This window comes from Festucalex cinctus, chromosome 1 (genome assembly GCF_051991245.1).
Source record: "Festucalex cinctus isolate MCC-2025b chromosome 1, RoL_Fcin_1.0, whole genome shotgun sequence".
NCBI lineage: Eukaryota > Metazoa > Chordata > Actinopteri > Syngnathiformes > Syngnathidae > Festucalex > Festucalex cinctus.
In genome coordinates this window covers 49,188,241-49,206,916 of record NC_135411.1, presented here as the reverse complement: position 1 = coordinate 49,206,916, position 18,676 = coordinate 49,188,241, and the positions used below count along the sequence as shown (strand labels likewise).

At 39.1% G+C, this 18,676-nt stretch overlaps 2 protein-coding genes and 1 long non-coding RNA gene across 8 annotated transcripts in view; 2 read left to right on the top strand and 1 right to left on the bottom strand.

The window, feature by feature from the left end:
* Positions 1-1,635: 1,635 nt before the first annotated feature.
* On the top strand, positions 1,636-10,214 carry litafd (LITAF domain containing). Its single transcript, XM_077539749.1, has 5 exons — positions 1,636-1,768; positions 6,556-6,599; positions 6,680-6,766; positions 8,930-9,113; positions 9,368-10,214. The coding sequence occupies exons 2-5, from the start codon at positions 6,560-6,562 to the stop codon at positions 9,486-9,488; spliced, it is 432 nt and encodes a 143-aa protein (XP_077395875.1). The 5' UTR covers positions 1,636-1,768; positions 6,556-6,559; the 3' UTR covers positions 9,489-10,214.
* Positions 10,215-11,903: 1,689 nt separating this feature from the next.
* On the top strand, positions 11,904-12,403 carry LOC144032092 (uncharacterized). Its single transcript, XR_013287685.1, has 2 exons — positions 11,904-12,113; positions 12,218-12,403. It is a non-coding gene; the product is annotated as an uncharacterized LOC144032092 (long non-coding RNA).
* A 2,933-nt stretch (positions 12,404-15,336) lies between these two features.
* Positions 15,337-18,676, bottom strand: part of usp7 (ubiquitin specific peptidase 7 (herpes virus-associated)) — a 36,231-nt gene continuing 32,891 nt past the window's right edge. For all 6 annotated transcript variants that reach the window (XM_077539672.1, XM_077539680.1, XM_077539689.1 and 3 more), the window contains 7 exons: positions 18,268-18,345; positions 18,088-18,188; positions 17,869-17,968; positions 17,626-17,745; positions 17,482-17,553; positions 17,284-17,374; positions 15,337-17,158 (listed from right to left, as the gene is read on the bottom strand). In XM_077539672.1, the coding sequence (XP_077395798.1) occupies positions 17,052-17,158; positions 17,284-17,374; positions 17,482-17,553; positions 17,626-17,745; positions 17,869-17,968; positions 18,088-18,188; positions 18,268-18,345 (669 nt within the window). In that variant the 3' untranslated portion in view covers positions 15,337-17,051. The remainder of the gene's footprint in view (positions 17,159-17,283; positions 17,375-17,481; positions 17,554-17,625; positions 17,746-17,868; positions 17,969-18,087; positions 18,189-18,267; positions 18,346-18,676) is intronic.

The following is an 18,676-nucleotide window of genomic DNA, read 5'->3' as shown; positions in this document are numbered from 1 at the left end:
TCATGCCTTCCACACATGTTCTTTCTTTGAGTGAAATTTTCAGCCAGAAGTAACTTCCAACTTCCTTTTGTGATATTTTAATTTGGTGTTGTGCTGTAAAAAAAAATTCGATTGCAAAATCTGAGCTGGGCTCAACTCAGTAAGGCTGGGGAATAATTGACTATAAGTGCGCCTTTTTACTCCTTTTTCCATATCCATTTATAGATGATGCAGCCAACTCTGTATACAAACATAGAAAATGAACTAAGAAGGTCACGCTCACGAGACCCCCCCCCCAAAAAAAAAAAAAAAAAAATTATGTTAACAGACGCTCTTCATTCTCTCTTAAACATTTTTGCCATGCCTCTCCCCTTCCTTTCTTGTGCAGTAAATGGAATGCCATATATTCCCCTGAGGGATGTTCACGGCTTTTTATGAGATCCCATAAAGTGTGACTTACTTTCTTCTGTTTATGTTGCACTTGCACATCTGTGTTACCAGTTGATTTGAATACACATCCTAATAGTTTGACGTTTGTAAAAGCAGCCAAGGGTGGAAGAAAGGGCTTCTAAAAATAGGATCTAATATTTGGTCCATTTGGGTTGCAATTTTGTATTTATGTGATACTGTATGTGCCTTGCGATTGGCTGGGGACTAGTTCGAGTTCGATGAACACCGCTTAGCACCCGAAGTCATTTAGGCTCCAGCTGGTCTGCGACTCTAATGAGGAGCAATGATAGTGCTGTGTCTAATATTCTTATGCCATGAAGATGATAGCATTCATTTATTGACAATCTCAAAGAGGTATTTATTTAGCCATACGCTTACTATAACTGTGCTCTAGCAACAAAAACAAAAAAGTATAGTCCCCCATATCCCTTTATTATTTACTTTGAAAATACTTTTATTTAGGGGTGGGGGAGGGGGGGGGGGCCAAGGCTATCAAAGAAACGTGTTTCCATAGCTAACTACTACCTATTTTTCAGCCTGATAATCCCCAAGATCACAAATAATCAATCAAGAGAGGCCATTCCACACAATCAAATAAACCTACATTTCTGTCAAGATTTTTTATTTTTTTTTCTATAAATCTGATAATACACAAATTTATAGAACTACTCAAAATTTGTATTTAATTTTTTTGTATTCATTATTTTATTGTACTGCAATTCCTCATTTGTTTAACAGTACAGAAAGTAACAGGAGTGAGTTTTATTCATGCACATATATTTACCAGAAGATAGATAGATAGATAGATAGATAGATAGTGTACACAATGAAACTTTCAGCATCCCTGACTTCGGCACTGCATCATAAAAACATAAACCATCAACAATGACATACCTATACACAACAAATAATAAAATAAGCCCTAATGCCAATATGAAGTCCATTTAAAAGTGGTCAACGGTAAGTTCATTTAAGAAGGTTTTGTTTTGTTTTGTTTTGTTAAATCCACCAGTTTAGTCGATGTTTTACAGCACGCCTCAGCAGGAGCGGAACAGGTTTGACTCCATTTTGGTGATACACACAACTCCTTCAATAATCTGCCAGAGACAAAGAACAAAGTAGAAATCTTTGTGTTACGCCCAGCGAGAAGGGCCCGTGAACATCAGCATCTTGGTGAAGAGGGCGGAGCCTGTGGGCGATTTGCTTGTGAGGCAAGGGTTTAGAGGTACAGGTGACACGACTTTGCCTGGCAGTGTTGTCGCATCTGGACCGTCGATAGCGGCAGTAGTGGCAGCAGCTCGCACACAAGTTTGATCACTGGAACAAGAACCTGGACCAGGTGAGACTTATTATGGACATGTCGGGGTGAGGATTTAGAGTGGCAGAGGTCAAAAAGGGGATTGATCATTGACTTTCAAGGTTTTACGCTGTTCGACTGATAAGAATGTTATTGATCATTATTTACCAAAATATGCAAAAAATAAAAAAGAAGGAATCATTGAAGAAAATCAACAATAGGTTCCAGATGGTTTGTTTCTTTGTCGATGTGAAACTTTTACGTCTTCTGCTTGACTGTGAGGTATCAAATTTGATTCAGATTTCACTTTGCATGCAATATTTCAGCTTTCTAGATATAAAATGTTCAATATGCCTAGTTTTTCACAAGGTGGATTGTCCCGCTAAATGTCTCAGATTTACTCAGAATGTATTACTTATGCTTGAGTGTTACTCTTCTAATTTCATTCAGATTTCATTTCAATGTGGATAGGAAACAGATAAAGCAAAGACATGATGATTTGGCACTTAAGGTGGACTCTTGATTGAATAGTTCCCTTTTTGCATCAGACATACCAATCAGAACATTTGTGGCTGATGTGATCATGTAATACAATTTTTTTTTTTTTTAAATGTTTCCTTCTAAGGTAGTGACAATCCAAACAATGTCATTATCCTCTGAAGGTGCAGCCATAACTTCAAGGCAGCACTAGAACACAGTGGTTGGGTTCACATGATCAAAGAATAGAGGCATTATTGTAATACAGCACATTGAAAAACCAGTCTATAGTATGGGAACAGCAGCGGAAGTCAGTTAACTTGAAGTTGTTTGAAGTGACATTCTCTTATATATTTGTTTTCATTTTTTTATTATTTATTTTTTTTAACAGTGTTTTTAATTAAATCGTTTTAAAAATTGTCTAGTAAGGTGGCTATAAATATAATGCATTATTATTATTATTATTATTATTGTTATTATTGTTATTATATACTTACGGAAGCCTTCTTGAAATTGTGTTAATTCATCTTTTTTTTCAGCCAAATGAAATGCAATTTTAAGGGGATTCTCATGTTCAAGTATTGATACGTATAACAATTAATGTGGTTGCCAGAAAACAGCATTTTTATTTTATTTTATTTTATTTAATTTTATTTTTTTGAAGAGGTGGGGCCCAACGTGATATTCAATTTCATGGGACTTCTTGAAGTGAAGTTTGTTGATGCACCATGAAACCTGACTAAAAGTTTATCGCTGAAAAGATTCATACGTTGTCTTGTGGCAGAATGTATGGATGCAATATTTCAGCTTGACTGGCCTTATTTATAGGGTTCGGGTTCAGGCTAGGATGTATGGTTAGGTTTGGGGTTCATTGGGTATGATTAGACTTAGGTTTAAGGTTAGAGGGAGCTGAAACGTCGTCTTGGCGCATCTCACAAATTTTGTGCATTTTTGCTTTGGCAGGTAACAATGCAAAAATTCGCCATAATTGAATATCTAACCTAAAAAAACAATTTTGTTTTCCTGCCAAGATAATTCTTCCAACTGGGCAATATTTGCATAAAATCATAGCTAACTTGTTAATGAGTATGAGGAATAAGCAGTCAAGAAAATGGATGTTTAGTTTCAAATGTTATAAGTAATATAGAAAATGAAAGAAAAATAAGCTTTTTTAAGTAAGTAATGAAGTAATACAATTCTCATTTTAAGCCCGGTTTTTGCTGCAAAGTCAGCTGTTAGACGTCAAACAACACACTTTTAATTAGTTAATTACCCATGGCTGCCTGCTCCTTTGTGAGTATGAACATTCCTCCGTTCAGTCTGGTTCAACCAGCACAGATGCCGCATGCATTCGGACCACACCTTTGGCTCAGATGTGGTGTCTGTGACTTACAAGGTGACGCAGGTGTGGAGTTGTGAGTCTTGTTGTCGTGACCACAGAATGCAGACTGACCTGATCGTGAACTTTTTATATAGCGTATACAGCTAGTTATGCTTGCTTGAATGTGTATGTGAACATGAATGCGTATGTGTAGGTGGAGTTGAGCTTTTCTATTCAATTGTATTCATCATAAAGGGGTTCAAACTAGCAGTGAGGGGCCCATAGTATTTATTCACAGGAACCCCAATTCCTTGCTTTGACTTTTTTTTTTTTTTTTTAAGCAATGTGGCCTATGAATATCAATGGGAGCCAAGCCCTAGTCATTATCAGCAGCTCCATAAATCATCGGGTGACGGGAGCATCCGCATCGCAGCTGTATGCAACAATCAGAGCCCATCCTTTCATCTCTTGCACGTAATGGAATCTCAGCACAATAATGCACGTCACGCCGCTTGCTTTGTGCCATGAGAAGCAAAGAGTGAGGGAGCAACTAGTTAGCCGAGATGTTAGCCTGTAGTCATCACGATACACATATACAGGTTAAAAAAAAATACAAAGAACAGGCAAAGCAACTCATTGTTTTTATTAATTGAAGCAAAAACTTTATGTAATCCAGAAAAGGCGTGATACACCATATCGTCACCTTTCTAAAATTATAGCCTAAGTCATTTCTTCCAGAAAACATGCAAAACTGAGCAAAATACTGATTACATTGTATTTATTAATAATTTCATTTCAGAAGTAGAATTGAATGATGTAGCTGAATTTTGTAAATGTTTGAGGCAAAAAAATATATATACAGGATATATTCTTTGTCAAAATTAGTGATCGGCAAATGAAGCTTCATGAAGCTTCTTTTTTTTTTTTTTTTTAACCCTTCTACATGGCACTCTTGGATAAAATTTGCTTTGCACTAGCCCTTTTCTCCAATAGCACCATGTAGAGGAGGAAAAATTTATATATATATATATATATAGTGCGTCATGAAACTTCATTTGCCCATCACTAGGATATGTTTAGGCCATTATTTTAAGAGGTGAACCAACTTTTTTCCTACCACTTCTATATTAGCATTTTCTTTTTTGTGTGCACCAGCAGAAATGTTCACATGAAGACTAAATATGGGATGCTCAAGGATTGTGCCACACAAAGAAAGACAAGAACCCCCCATCTTTCTTATGAACATAATCAGTTCATTTTCTGCTACGGAAATACAAATATATTGAATGAACAGTTTATCAATTTGCAAGTCATTATGGCCTGTGAGAGCAGAGCATTGAAATCAATCTTGCACACATTTAAGCCAGCACACTCGTCACCGGCATTTGGCTTGGCACACCCTCCCGTCTGTGACAAACATGTCGTTCGGCTACATTCTTTTACCAGAAGATGTGTGTGTGTGTGTGTGTGTGTGTGTGTGTGTGTGTGTGTGTGTGTGTGTGTGTGCGTGTGTGCGTGTGTGTGTGGGGGTGTGGGGGTGTGTGTGAAACAATGACAGTAGTAAAGTATCATCTGCTGTCAAGTGTCAAGCATCCAAGACACTATATAAATAAAGATGACTTGACTTGATTGTACTCGACAATGAGTCACTGTAGTGCGTATTTGTGTTATTGGAGAGTGTTTGATGAAATAAATTGACCAATGGAGAGAAGTCTACTTATGACGCACAATAGCGGTGAAACTTGAAAAACACATTCAACCTTCCATTCTGTGTAGTCTAACAGTCTCGGGTGGTATGCATGCTTGTATGAACTATTGATTACATTTCTGAGCTTCCTCCACCGCTTTGCAACATTCTTTTTATGAGCATGTTTTTGCATTCCATTAATGTAGCCTGATGACAAGAAGGCATCCTTGGGATGAATAACTTGGTGACAAAAGATGATATGCTTATTTATGTGAACCGACAATTTATAAGTGTAACTTCATCAATCTCTTCATCTTGTTTCATATTTAGAGCTATACTGTTTTTCTTTGATTTCATGTTGTCGCTAATCGTTTTTTTTATTATTATTATAGGAATGCTGAAGCTTTCCCACATATTTTTGTGATTTTTATTCTCGACACATTTTCCTGCATAACAACTCCCACATAATACTTCCATTTTACACTGTTCAAATTTCAACTAGCTTCAAACATTCACGCCTCCTGGGATATATATCATCTGATTCTACATTACTTACAGCATTTTTTGAATTTAACGTTTAATATCAACTTTTCCCCATTCATTTTCAATGGGACAGACATTGAACTTTTTCCAAGTATCACTTTCGAGTTTCCACGCCCACTTCCATACATATAACTTACCATCATTACCAGGTGTCTAATACTGCTTGGTGGCACAGTTGGTAAAGTGCATCGTCCAGTAATCAAGAGGTCATAATTTATTTCTCAACTTAATTCATAAGCATTCCACATGCATTCAAATCTTAGCATTCAGCTATTAGCGTTCAGCATTCCAACGCAATTTCTCCAGAAATTGCACTTAGTCTAGTTTTTCATAATGTTGAAAACATATACAGTATGTATGAATTAATTATATATATAAAAAAAAAACATTAATGTGGCTGTTTAAAAGTTCTTTCCAAGAATTTAAGGGCCTGTTTGATAATCAATAACATGACCAGGACCACTTTTGTGGTTTAGGGTAGAGTGCTTTATGAAAACCTGCAAAATACGCTATGATGACCTTTATCAGTTTCCTGCTGCAGCACCAGTTGTTTTTATATGAAAAAGACATAAAAGACAAAACTGCAATTAAAGCCAATTGATTCGCGTGCTAATGGCTAGCCACACCCAAGAGGAAGCACGCCAATCGGGGGGCCACGCCCGGGCCTTGCCCTGCTCCAGGCTGCTGACAGCAAACATGCATGCAATGCAACCGACCGCAGCAGCATCAGCATGGCCTCTAATGTGCACTAAAACATGTCTGAAAATGAAAGACTGATTATTCTCATCCCTTCTGTTGCAGCACCATGTCAAATGTTAAAAATCCTCCTCCTTACACCATCCCTGGTATGCTCAGCATCAACACCATCGTTGCCGTCGTCATCATTTGCATTTTTCATCAGTGCTCTGTTTCCTTTCTTCATTAGTGGATTCGTCATCAGATGTGAAAGTCTACAATCCCCATACTCCCTTCAACCCTGTTGGCACAGAGATTGTCACACCTGCCGTACCAGGTAAACCGGGTAACCACACTGGTGCATATACAATAACTTATAAAAAAAATAATAACATCTATCTATCTATCTATAAGTTTGGACACACACCCCCATCTCATGCTTTACTGTCATAACTATTTACATTGTACATTCTCACTGAAGGCATCAAAACTAAGAATGAACGTGGAGTTATGTACTTACAGGTTTTCTTCATAGGTTTGGAACATTTCTTCAAACTGAAATGACATTTTCAAAATACCACGGACATATTTCCCAAACCACTGTCAATTGTATATACGTACACAAATATCTACTCCAACATTAGACAGATAGATTTTCAAGTAGATTGGCCCATTAGTTTCCAGATCTAGTAGTAAAGTTGTGTCAACTAAATGGTATTTCTCATTGCTCTCATCAAAGTGCCAATATCTTAGTACGTCTCAATTGCCTCAGTGGATCTGTGCAAATGGTTGTGTACATTTAGCCTCCAGTTAGGACAACGCGCCCACATTTAGCACATTTTCCAAATGATTAGGTCTTGCTGATCGAACTAGATTAGTTGTTTTTCAGTCTAATGGTTGTCCTCTCCAAAACATGTCAGCAGGATTTCAATGTATAAGTCATGATATGCAAAAACATCTGTTCAGTTGTCAAAATTAGTCAAGCAAATGAAAAGGATCAGTGTAGAGCAGGGGTCTCCAAGTTGGATCCTCGAGAGCCCCTATCCAGCCTGTTTTCCATGTCTCCGTCCTTCAGCACAGCTGAATCTAATGATCAGCTAATCAGCAAGCTATGCAGAAGCCTGATAACGATCCCGATCATGAATCAGGTGTGTTAGCAGATAGAAACATGGAAAACAGGCTGGATAGGGGCTCTCGAGGACCCAACTTGGAGACCCCTGGTGTAGAGGATGTTTTGTTTTGTTTTTTCCTCACTGCATCGCAAGGGAAAATATCCGCTGCGATGTGGATAAAAACATTTGGCCAAAAAGAGAGCAGCGTATGGATGGCCAAGAGAATAAGGATGCACAGTAAATTCTGTAGAGTAAATTTGACTCTATTTTGATAGGGACCGAATAGACTCAGTTTTAGAGTAGGCTGATATCTACACTTGAAAGAGAGTAAAATAAAGAATTAAAGAAATAAGTCACTCAAGGGTTAAGGAACGAACTGGGAGACAGGCGCACTACCACCTGAGCTATGCCCCGCCTACTGTTTGCTTATCTCCAAGAGGAGACCAAAAACATCATTTTTGGTCTTGGAGTTATGATGATTCCAGCTGACACAAGCGATATCCTAACACACAGCAGGAGCTCTGTGGCTCAGGGAGAAGATCGGCTGTCTCGCAACCTGAAGGTCATGAGTTCATTCCTCAACTTGAGTGACTTTTATTTATTTTTTCAATTCTTTATTTTACGCTCATCCAAGTGTAAATATTACTCTAAACTACTGGACCCACACTAAATATTCAAATTTAAGTCTGTTTGGCCAAATGAGCTTGCAGGTATGAAAATGTCATTTCCGTTTCCAATGGAGAAGCCAACCAATGGAGAAAAACTGTAACAAAGAAAAGGTGAAATAACTGAAAACATGTTTTATATTTTGGTTTCTTCCAAATATCCACCCTTTGCTTTGATGACTGCTTTGCACACTCTTGGCATTCTCACTTCTGGGAACTCCTTTGATACTGTTGGAAAACCATTTCAGGTGACTACTCTTGAAGCTCATCGAGGGAATGCCAAGAGTGTGCAGAAAAAAATCATCAGAGCAAAGAGCGACTATTTTGAAGAAACTAGAATATAAAACATGTTTTCACTTATTCCACCTTTTCGTTAAGTACATAGCTCCACATGTGTTTATTCTTAGTTTTGATGCCTTCAGTGAGAATATTTTAATTTCCTTTCATCCTTTTAAATGTATATAATGCAATTAATTCATTGTTAATATTTGCTATCCAAGCTCTTTTATAGAATCATTATATACTGTATAGCAAAATTGTATGTGTTCATGCTGTTTTCCTATCTGACCCTTAATTGCTTAAGAATGTCAAGAACATGCATGTGCAGCTGTAAAACAGACTAAAAAATAAATATTACAGTATAGTAAAAAAAATCAATAGCATTGCATATGCGCTATATGATATCATTTATTAATTATTCAACTGCTCGCTCCTCTCCTTCAGTGTACACGGGTGGAACCGTCGGCATAGACGATGGCAGGAAGAAGTACACGAGCTACGACACGTCGCTAGGTTATACTTCTGGCATGACCACGTGCCCCTCCTGCCAGCAGCAGGTTATGACCAACGTCACTTACAAGCCGGGAACGTATGCCTGGCTCATGACTCTGCTGTTCATCTGCCTCGGGTGAGCCACAGCTGCACACTCAAACACATACACACACCGATGAAACATTATTATTTTGAAGGGACTATTGTTACATGTGACCAGAATCACTCTCTGCCATATAATGAGTTGGCCATTTAGTCTTATCCTACAATGCATCTTAATTAAAGGCTGTGGAGGTGCGCCGGCGAGTGCACGTCATAGGTCGCATCCGCTGCCTCTGATTGGTTGTTCTTCCACGGGCTCCAACCAATGCGTGCGTGTCTGTGTTGCAGGTTGTTGGTGTGCTGCTTGTGCTTTCTTCCCCTGCTCCTCAAAAAATTCAAGGATGCGCACCACACGTGCCCCCGTTGTAATAGACTGCTGCATGTGGAGAAGAGGAAATGCTGTGACTGAGGCCCGCGCCACACATACTCACACGTGCACACATCCAGGTGAAAATAAGACCCCCACACCAAATTGACAACAAGAAAGTCACTTATTTCTCTAGGTGGGCCTGCTTGAGCTGGCATGGCTTCCATGTTAATAAACGATATGGGCCAATCCCATTCATCTCCTCTCATGCACTTCTTTCTCCTGTTTACAGCAACAACTAATATCTCTATCATCAGCTCCTCTTACACCGTTGATTATTGTATGCATAGTTCAAATGAAGGCTTGTACATACATTTAAACCTCTTAAGTGTTTTCAGGGATCAATCATGTGAAATTGAAAAGTGGAAACGGTCATGTTTGTGCCAGTGCGCCACAATGAAATGGAGTAAACTATTCAATGAGTGTATATCTCTGTTTATGAAGGAATTCATGCTGATAAAGATGTTATGTACAGCAACGAGTTTGAACCCACCAGCTACATGTAAAATAACTTTTCTCCTGATGAAAATGGATGCAATACCAAATGTTATCTTGAATGTTTTCGCATGAATCATATTGCAAATATGAAAATTTCTATGCTTATTTTCTTCGACCTTTTTGAAAAATAAAAATGATGAACCATACTCTTAAATAGGAAAATACAGAAATAAATCTCTTGCATAAATCCCACAGTAAGACTTCTCTATGTACTAATTATTTTAGAGCATTATTTGTCAAATAAATAAAAAAAATAGCCTATACAAATGATATGAATGTGTGTGTCTCACGTTTTTATTTTATTCTTATTTTTAATTCTTATTTTTCTATAGATTTTTTTTAGGCTGATTATTTAAAAAATGTCTAAAATGAATAAAATGACCCTTTTTTTTGTATATTTAAAGGCCAAATGTGAAGTAAGGTTGGCCAACCATGTTTTTGAGTAATACCAATGGCTAAACCATTGTCAGCATATTTTCGTTGTTTTTTTTAACGCAACCCTTTCAGGTTCTTAGTTTAACCCATAGCAACGCCCTTGACAACGAAAATGCTTTTCTTCGACAATCTTCGGAAATGACGTCACACCGGGAAGTTGCGAGAGAAGTCGGCCATTGAACTGCATTGTTTGCATTGCTACTCGGTAAGATGACTCGACGATGTGTGGCGATGTATTGTTCTCAAGCTAAAGAAAAGTTGTATGAGTGGCCAAAAGATAACAGGGCACGTAAATGGACAACTTTCGTTCGCGCGAAGCGAATGAATTTCACGCCATCGTCGAAGAGTGTTCTCTGTTACAAACACTTCGAAGATGCCTGCTTCCTCAACCAGTCTGCTTATGATAATGGATTTGCAAAAAAGTAAGTGATTACAATTATTTTGAAAACACGTGGAATTTATGGATAGATCACTGATGACTTTGACAAAGCAGAGCTTCCAACAGTTGTGGAATGAACAGTAGAAGCTAGCGACGTGAACCGAAAGCTAACGTCTCGGTGCTTTTCATATCAACGATGAGTAATAATGGCAGTGAGACAAATTGTTCTGGAAGTAAATTTCAATAGGTTGGCAGCATTGCTTTGTTGATGAAAGAACATAACACGTCCTTTTGAAAAACTGCCAATCATATGTCAATCGTACTGCATTTTATGAGTCATTAAATAATTAAATATTTGGTAAGGCAGGGTTAGATGAAATGTGATAGTTGTTTTTTATTTTTTTTATTTTTTTATTTTTGCCGGTAGGTTTTATAGGTTTTATGAGCGACGCATATTTTTAGTGTCACCTTATGTTTCTGCAGGTTATTGCTCAATGCAACTGCTGTCCCAACAATTCACTTGCCTCCACAAGACCAGCAGCAGATTCAAAATCCACCTGCCCAGCGTGCAGCAGCAGCTAACCGAGAAAGGAAGCGAGCCGTAGCTGAGGCTATCACCTCTGCAGCTGCCTCTGAACAAGAAATGGCTGATTACGAGGGTCAGTTATTGCAGGATCAATCCTGTTCAAACAGCCAAGATGATGAAGTTATGCCACCACATAGTGTGGATAAAAGTAAGTTAGGTGGAGTTGTTTTAGTCACTATGTACTTGCATGATTCAAATGTGTTGGATGGCCGTGATACAGACATTGAAATGGTGGTCACTGAAACAATGACTGCCATTAGTGATAATCATATACATACGTTGATTATAAAACATGTTTATCTTTTCAATTTGCTCCTCTAGATGGTGCTCATGGCTTAAACATAACAGCTAGTGCAATGGAAATTTATTAAATTTCCACTGCATCTGTTCAACCAAAAATGCCATCTCAAAGAATCGAGAGAAAAAAAAAAAAAAAAAAAAAAAAAAAAAATATATATATATATATATATATATATATATATATATATATATAATGTGCTTCAAGTGTGATTTGTCCATGACTAGTAGAACATAAGGATGAAATGTAGAACTTTGAGATATAAAGCTATTTCATCACAATGTGACAATTTGTTAATAAGGCAATTTTTGTTCAATTCCAGAATCATTCTCGCTGCTATGCATTATAATGAAAATGCTGGGAGACCACAGAAAGTGACGAAAGAAGGAATACACTCCTACTGCATCGTTTATCCCAAATATAAGAGTGGTGGCTATTCTCTGAGAAAGATATTGGTGGATGCAACTTATGGTAAGTTATGAAACAAAAACAATTCCAGGCAGATGCATTACTTAGTGTAAGTATGTATGTCGCCCAAATATTTATCATCCCAATTTTTTTTTCTTTTTTTGCAGACTATGTGAATGACTGCCTTTCAGAGGTGATGAAACTGATTGACATTCCAAATAAGTACAGAACCGGTGATGTGGTAGTCGACCCACAATTTCTTACAGCAGCAGTGAACAGACCGGAAAAATCAAATGTTATTGCTGAGCACCATACGAGATAACTCAGAAAATAAAGAATCACATCCCTTCTGATTCCCTTGTATTAAGTTGTCCTCATTTGTTTATTTTTATTATGATGTAACTAGTCCAAATCACAGTTCTGGAACATTTCTCTGTGAAACACGAAACCCTTTGAATAAAGCTGACTCCTCTTCTCCTGGTGGTGGAAAATGTGCCCTGATAACAAGACACTGCACATGCTGGAAGGACAACACGGTTGTCCAGACCAAGAAACTTCCAGCACCAGCGCACAAATTGTCTGTCGGCAATATGTCTATACTTGGCATCCTGTGGCCCATCAAATGCCTTGCCTTTGTACTGCTGCTTGTAGGTCATCCATGCCACCTATAATCCATATGGGTCCAGGCACACAGCATTGAATCCAGGATGATCAGTGATGCAGTCCAGTACCTGATTGAAGTGTTCCTCTCCTTGTAGACGTACAGTCACTACTTTTTGAATTTCATGGCAGCAAACACATTCTACAGCTGTAGGCATTTGCTGGCAATTACCACAAGTACACCTGAAATTAAAAAAAATAAAAATAAATAGTAAAATACTGAGCGATGACACCATGAACAGAAATGTTATTGAACAAGTGTATTGCTATACCAATCAGTCAATAATTCTGTTTATGAAAACATTTGTTTCAAAATATACAAGTACGTGGACTGAATCATGTACAAAAGTAAGAAATAGTCATTGATAAATCTCTCAAGTACAAGTAAAAAAAAAAACATTGCTGAAAAGAATACTCAAGTACTGAGTAACTGCTTGAACATAAAGTCCGATTTATTTATTTTTTTTTAAAAACGTCAGACAAAAATATAAAATTATGTCCAAATGCTGGCATCTTCAAATAAAATAAAAAAAATACCACTGCCTACATATATCTTACCAATCTTGTAATCTCGACGAGTCTTGTCTCCATTCCATGTCAGGTCGTCTGGGCGCATTATCAGCATCCTGATTAGCATCTGGCTCGTACATGTAAGGTCCAACGTATAAAATACCAACCTCCTCCTCTTCCTCCAACTCTTCAAAAACTTGGTTCTCCTCATTTTCGCTCAAACTATCGCTGATATCGCTGTCTGAATCGACGTTTGAGTGGCTTTCTATAGCGTCTGCATGGAGCGCTGCCATCGCTGTTCCCGGTGTGACGTATCACTTCCGGGTTTGTCGCCCGACAAGCTCAAACTTCGGAAAAGCGATTATTTCGTCAAATATATAACATATAAATTATTTTTTCATACTTTATTTGTTGGACAGTGTTTCAATGCTTCTATTGTGACCCTATATGGTATTTCATGAAATTACTTCACATTTGGTTTAAAGAACAACTCAACAGGAAATCAGACTCTTGCTCTACCCCTCACGATTTGAAATCTCCTCAAAGGGCCTTGCCGTTGTTTGCGAATGGGGTAGACGCCATGGACTTTCGACTTCCGGGTTTAGCACATCAGCGCCGTTTCCGGCCACTGCTGGCCGTGTTCCCACACTCACACCTGAAAATGTGAATATAAAGATGTCTGCAAAACGCTACAACAACAACTCGCTAAAGGAGGAAGGTACGAGACAGAGTGGCTGAGTGGCTGAGACAGAGTGGGTGGCAGAGCGACTACCGTCACACTTTACAAGTGACATAGTAACTGACTTCCCGAGTAATGAGAGGACAAACAGCCAAATTGTGTTTATCCCACAACCTGAAGATGTCGCCAAACACACGGATTTCGCCCGCAAATTCAAGCTTTCAACAAGCATGCGCTGACTAAAATGTCAAAGTTTTTACCCGTCAGCCCTTCTTTCGGATGTCAGTGTTGCAAATGATGTGATGTGACTGAATGTTGTAGTAACCTGTAATGTGTCCGAAATGGAAAAAATTGAATAAAACAAAGTAATGACCAGGACAGCATTAGTAGACACCCGTTGATACAGTTTATCAGCAAAAAAAGAAAAGAAAAGTTGATTTAGTGTGTTGACTCCACTTACCTCTCGACTTCAACATGATAGCATGTATGATAGATATATATATATTTTTTTCCGTTAATATAAAACGGAACCTAAATTTGCTACCAATCTGCAGACCTCTGTTTTTAGGTGGGCACATAAAATGCATGTGGGGGCCCAATTATATCAATCTTCTTGAAAACAAATCTTAATTAATTAAACAATTAATTAATTAATTATGACTGTTATTTTTATTTGCCAGAAACTATCATTTGCCTGTATTTAATTTTGAAAGCCCTGCCATTGCTAATATTAGCTTGTAATGATAAATACTAACGCTAAAGCTTTTTTTTTATATGGCGTATTATCTAGGGCGTATCAAATAAATCTACATCTTCAATAAAATATTGTGAACTAAATTGGGCTGGTCTGAGCCATGACATTCGTGGTTGAAATTAGTCTTTGTCTCACGCCCGCTCCGTGTAGTCACGTGGTGTTCAACTATGTGCTGGCGTGCTTCGCGCTGACTTCAGTGAGCTCGACCTGCACAACTCATCGTTCTGGTTTAGAGCCTCTTTTCTTTTTTTGTTTTGGTGTCCAAAATAACTCCCAAGAATGGAGGACTTGTGTGTGTGTGTGTTTTTGGGCCACTAAAGTCATCGAACGTGTTTTGCACGCCCTCAGATGTTTAGCATCTGGCTAGCAAGAAATTAGATTTGTAATTGGTTGACTTTTGAATATTTAGATTCCCATCAAACAAAATCACGCTGCTTATTTATTTGTAATGTCTAAGTGATAGAAAACTCAATACCATGTTTGTTTGTTCTTTTTATTCCCTGTGCTTTTGACAATTTGAGGACTGGTTTTATTAATCTAAACTTAGTATGGCCCTGGGAAAAAAACAAAAACAAAAAAACATGCTTTTTTTTTTTGTTTGTTTTTTTTTTTTTAAGTTTAGAGTGTCGTTCATAAGATCTTGGGTCATGGTCGTCAACCACTTGTATGAAGAAGCAGCAGAGTCTTTTGTAGAAAATTTTATTCAACATACATTTTCCAGCAAAAAGGCAATATACAGGAATAGTTGTCGTACACTGCTGCTACACTGAGGATTTTCAATTGGGAAAAAAAAAAAAAAGAAAGACGTGATTCCGTAGGTAATCTTTGTACTGCACTTCTGAGACAAGACAAAACCGATGCCAATGGTTTGTAAAACAAATGCAAATGTAACAGAAAAGAATTGTCAAATGGTACATCAGAAACGTAAAGAAACAAAGGGGGGGGGGGGGGGGGGGGGACTACACACAAGAATTATGAACAACTGTCTCCTTCTGTACCCCACAACAAAGGCAAATGTTTCTCATTAAATTTTACACGTTCATATTTTTAAATATACAATTCTTAATTGTTGTCTTTACAGAGCCACACTAAGCACTGATGAGAATTTCATCTGTGCTTAAAAAAAAAAAAATCATTGGGGATTTAAGTGTTTCTTACAATGCTGGTTTTTGTCCTTTACACAATCCTCAAATGTGCCAGCTCGACAGGTCAGCTGCTCCCTACCACACAAGCACAGTGCGCTTACTGCTCCCAACCACCAGGGGGAGACACTTATACTCAGAGCAGATGGGAGAAAAAGGTTGAATGGATGGATAGCGAGAAACCAGAGTTGCTTTGGTGCTCCACGAGAGGAATGACTGAGAAAGCGGCTAACAATCAAACAAGCGAAACCCAGGGACTGCGTGTCACTCAAAGAAAATCCATACTGACAAACATTTTCCAGTCCTGAGCTCTCTGCCGTTAAGTGCCAGCGTGCAAGATGAAATACAGACAACTATCTTCCTCATTTTTAACGCCGTTTTATTTTTTTCCTTTAAACATTTGCAGTGGATTCTTATTACTACATCATTAATACAAGTTCTGCAGAAAGACAACAACAAAAAAAAAGGCTCCCAACAAAACAGACAACTGTGCGTAAAACGTGGAAATACTTAAATTTGTTGTTGCACTAAAAGGGCGAGAGCAGAAAATGTAAGAAGCACACTCGGGCTGCGTGAAAAGATGGATGCCAACAGGTGCCACAACTGTTTTGTTGTGGAAAAATTCATCCTCCCTGCCAGTTCGTCCTCACAAAATATGTACTTTTACTCAACTCTCCTCACAGCAGCAAGTCTTCATTTAAAACCAAACCACCCCAAAAAAACAAAATGGGGAAAAAAAAGTGAAGCGGAGGAGGGAAAAGGAAGCCTAGAACTTTTATGTATATTTATATAGATATATACATTATAGTATAATATTGTATCCTGTCACACTTCTCCCCGTATTAAAATCCAATTTCCTTTTCGCCACTTCCAGGCAACAACACAGGCAGTCAACAGTTAAGAGAAGCCAGAGAGAGGGGGGGGGAAATGTAATTAAAGAGGGGAGTGGCTAAAAAAACCCTAGACAAAATAAAAAATAATCAAAAACACAAAGTTGTAGTTGCAGTTTATGTTGGAGTTGAAGGAGTATCCATCAGCTGCAGCAAGATGGGCTGAAGACAAGAGCCAGTGCGGAGCTTGCTTGTGTCCAGGCTGAAAGTGATGAGCACGCGTACGAGCGCCCACATACACACGCACACACTCAAGCGCACACTTCCACACGCGCGTGCGCACACGTGAGGTTGGTTACAGTCAGTTATGGTGTGAAGTAGGCAGGGATGAAGAGGAGGGAGGAGGAGGAAGGACGGGCTGCTGCTTTAGTTGTGGATTTTGATTGCTTTCTCCAGGTAGGTGTAACGACCTCTCTTTGGAGCTTTATTGAAATGATCCAAGCCCAGCCAGGGGCGCGGGTGTGACATGTTTCCTACACACACGAGAAGAGAGAGAGACACCTTTGTCAATGGGATGCTTGCAGATTTTCATGATATATTAAAAAAAAAAAAAAAAAAAAAAAAAAAAAAAAAAAAAAGTGCTGACATGGGTAAATACCTGGCTGTGGTTCAAAGTCCTTCAGGTTGACCTCGTACTCGTCTTCAGTGATGTACTGATGTCGGCCCATCATCACAATGGCAAACTTGAACTGCAGGAATGTAGAAAGGAAGAAACACGTCATTGCCCCGCCCCTCCAGACGGCCCAGTCCGGGCCTGTCGTATGTTATTTGAGTAGCTCACAGTGAGATGTCGTACCTTCTCAAATTCTTTCTCTTGGATGTCCAACATGGTCTGGATCCTCCTCATCACCTCCCGAAAAGACTCACCCTGTCGGAAAGTGCAGCGACGCATGAGAAAACGGATGATGGAACACGCCACCCAAATAAGACAGACACCAACCTGTCTGATTTTGAGCAAGAAGGGGATCCCGAACGTGCCGAAGACTTCCTTGTGGAAATGAGCCACGGGGATGAGCAGCTCGCTGTCCTTGTCCAGATCGACCTGGTCCACAGGAATCTCCTGGATGAACAAAACCAACAGGAGTGAGAGCAGACATGGACATTTGTATGCACCAAAGAAACGGGCTGAACACAAAAAGTCAAGCAAGCACAGATGGAATGACGGACAGGTGCACATACACACCTCTATTCTGAAGGTGCGACTGGCAGCCGGAGATAAACATTCTAGAAGCTCGTCCTCCTGGTGAACCACGATGATTTTATAGCTTACTATCTCTAACAGCCTGCAGGGAGGATGATGGGAGGGTGAACAAATGCACAGCGCACCATCTCATCATAGCAAACCGGGCCCGGGCACAAGAAAATGGCCCAAACACACTCGCGATGGGGTGAATGGAGATACCTGAGCTTCTCGGAGCCTTTTTCGGACAGCTCCACTGCCTTTTTACATTCGTCCAACAGGTCGCGCACACAGCCGTGTTTGTCAGGGTAGAGGGTGATCTCCTGCGGAGAAGCAGAGCTGTACGGTTGACATCGCGCATCAAGCGTGCTCATGTGTGTGTGTGCGTGCGTGCGTGCCTACCTCTTCTCTGTACTGGCTGTTGAGCCATATGGATTTAAAGCTCCTCCTGTTCTCGAAGTCGGTGATCTTCATTTTCAACTGCATGTGTGGGAGGGGGACATTCATTTCATGAATATTATATAAGGCAAGTGGTGTGGTTGTGTGTGTGAACAACTGATGGCACCTTTAAATGGAAAATTTATACCGACCTCGGCTAAAAGCTCATGTGAGGCTTTGCCACCATCTTGTGGCCCTTATAAGCATTTACTGTATGTGACAACGGACCCGGTTCTGCCATTACTCGTGACCCTATTTTTGTGCAATCACATCACATCAGCTCTATTTGAAGTACTCCCAGAAAAATGTGCGCACACTGGTTAAAAATAAAGCTTGCACATCTATTTTTAGATATGATGTACAGTGGAATCTC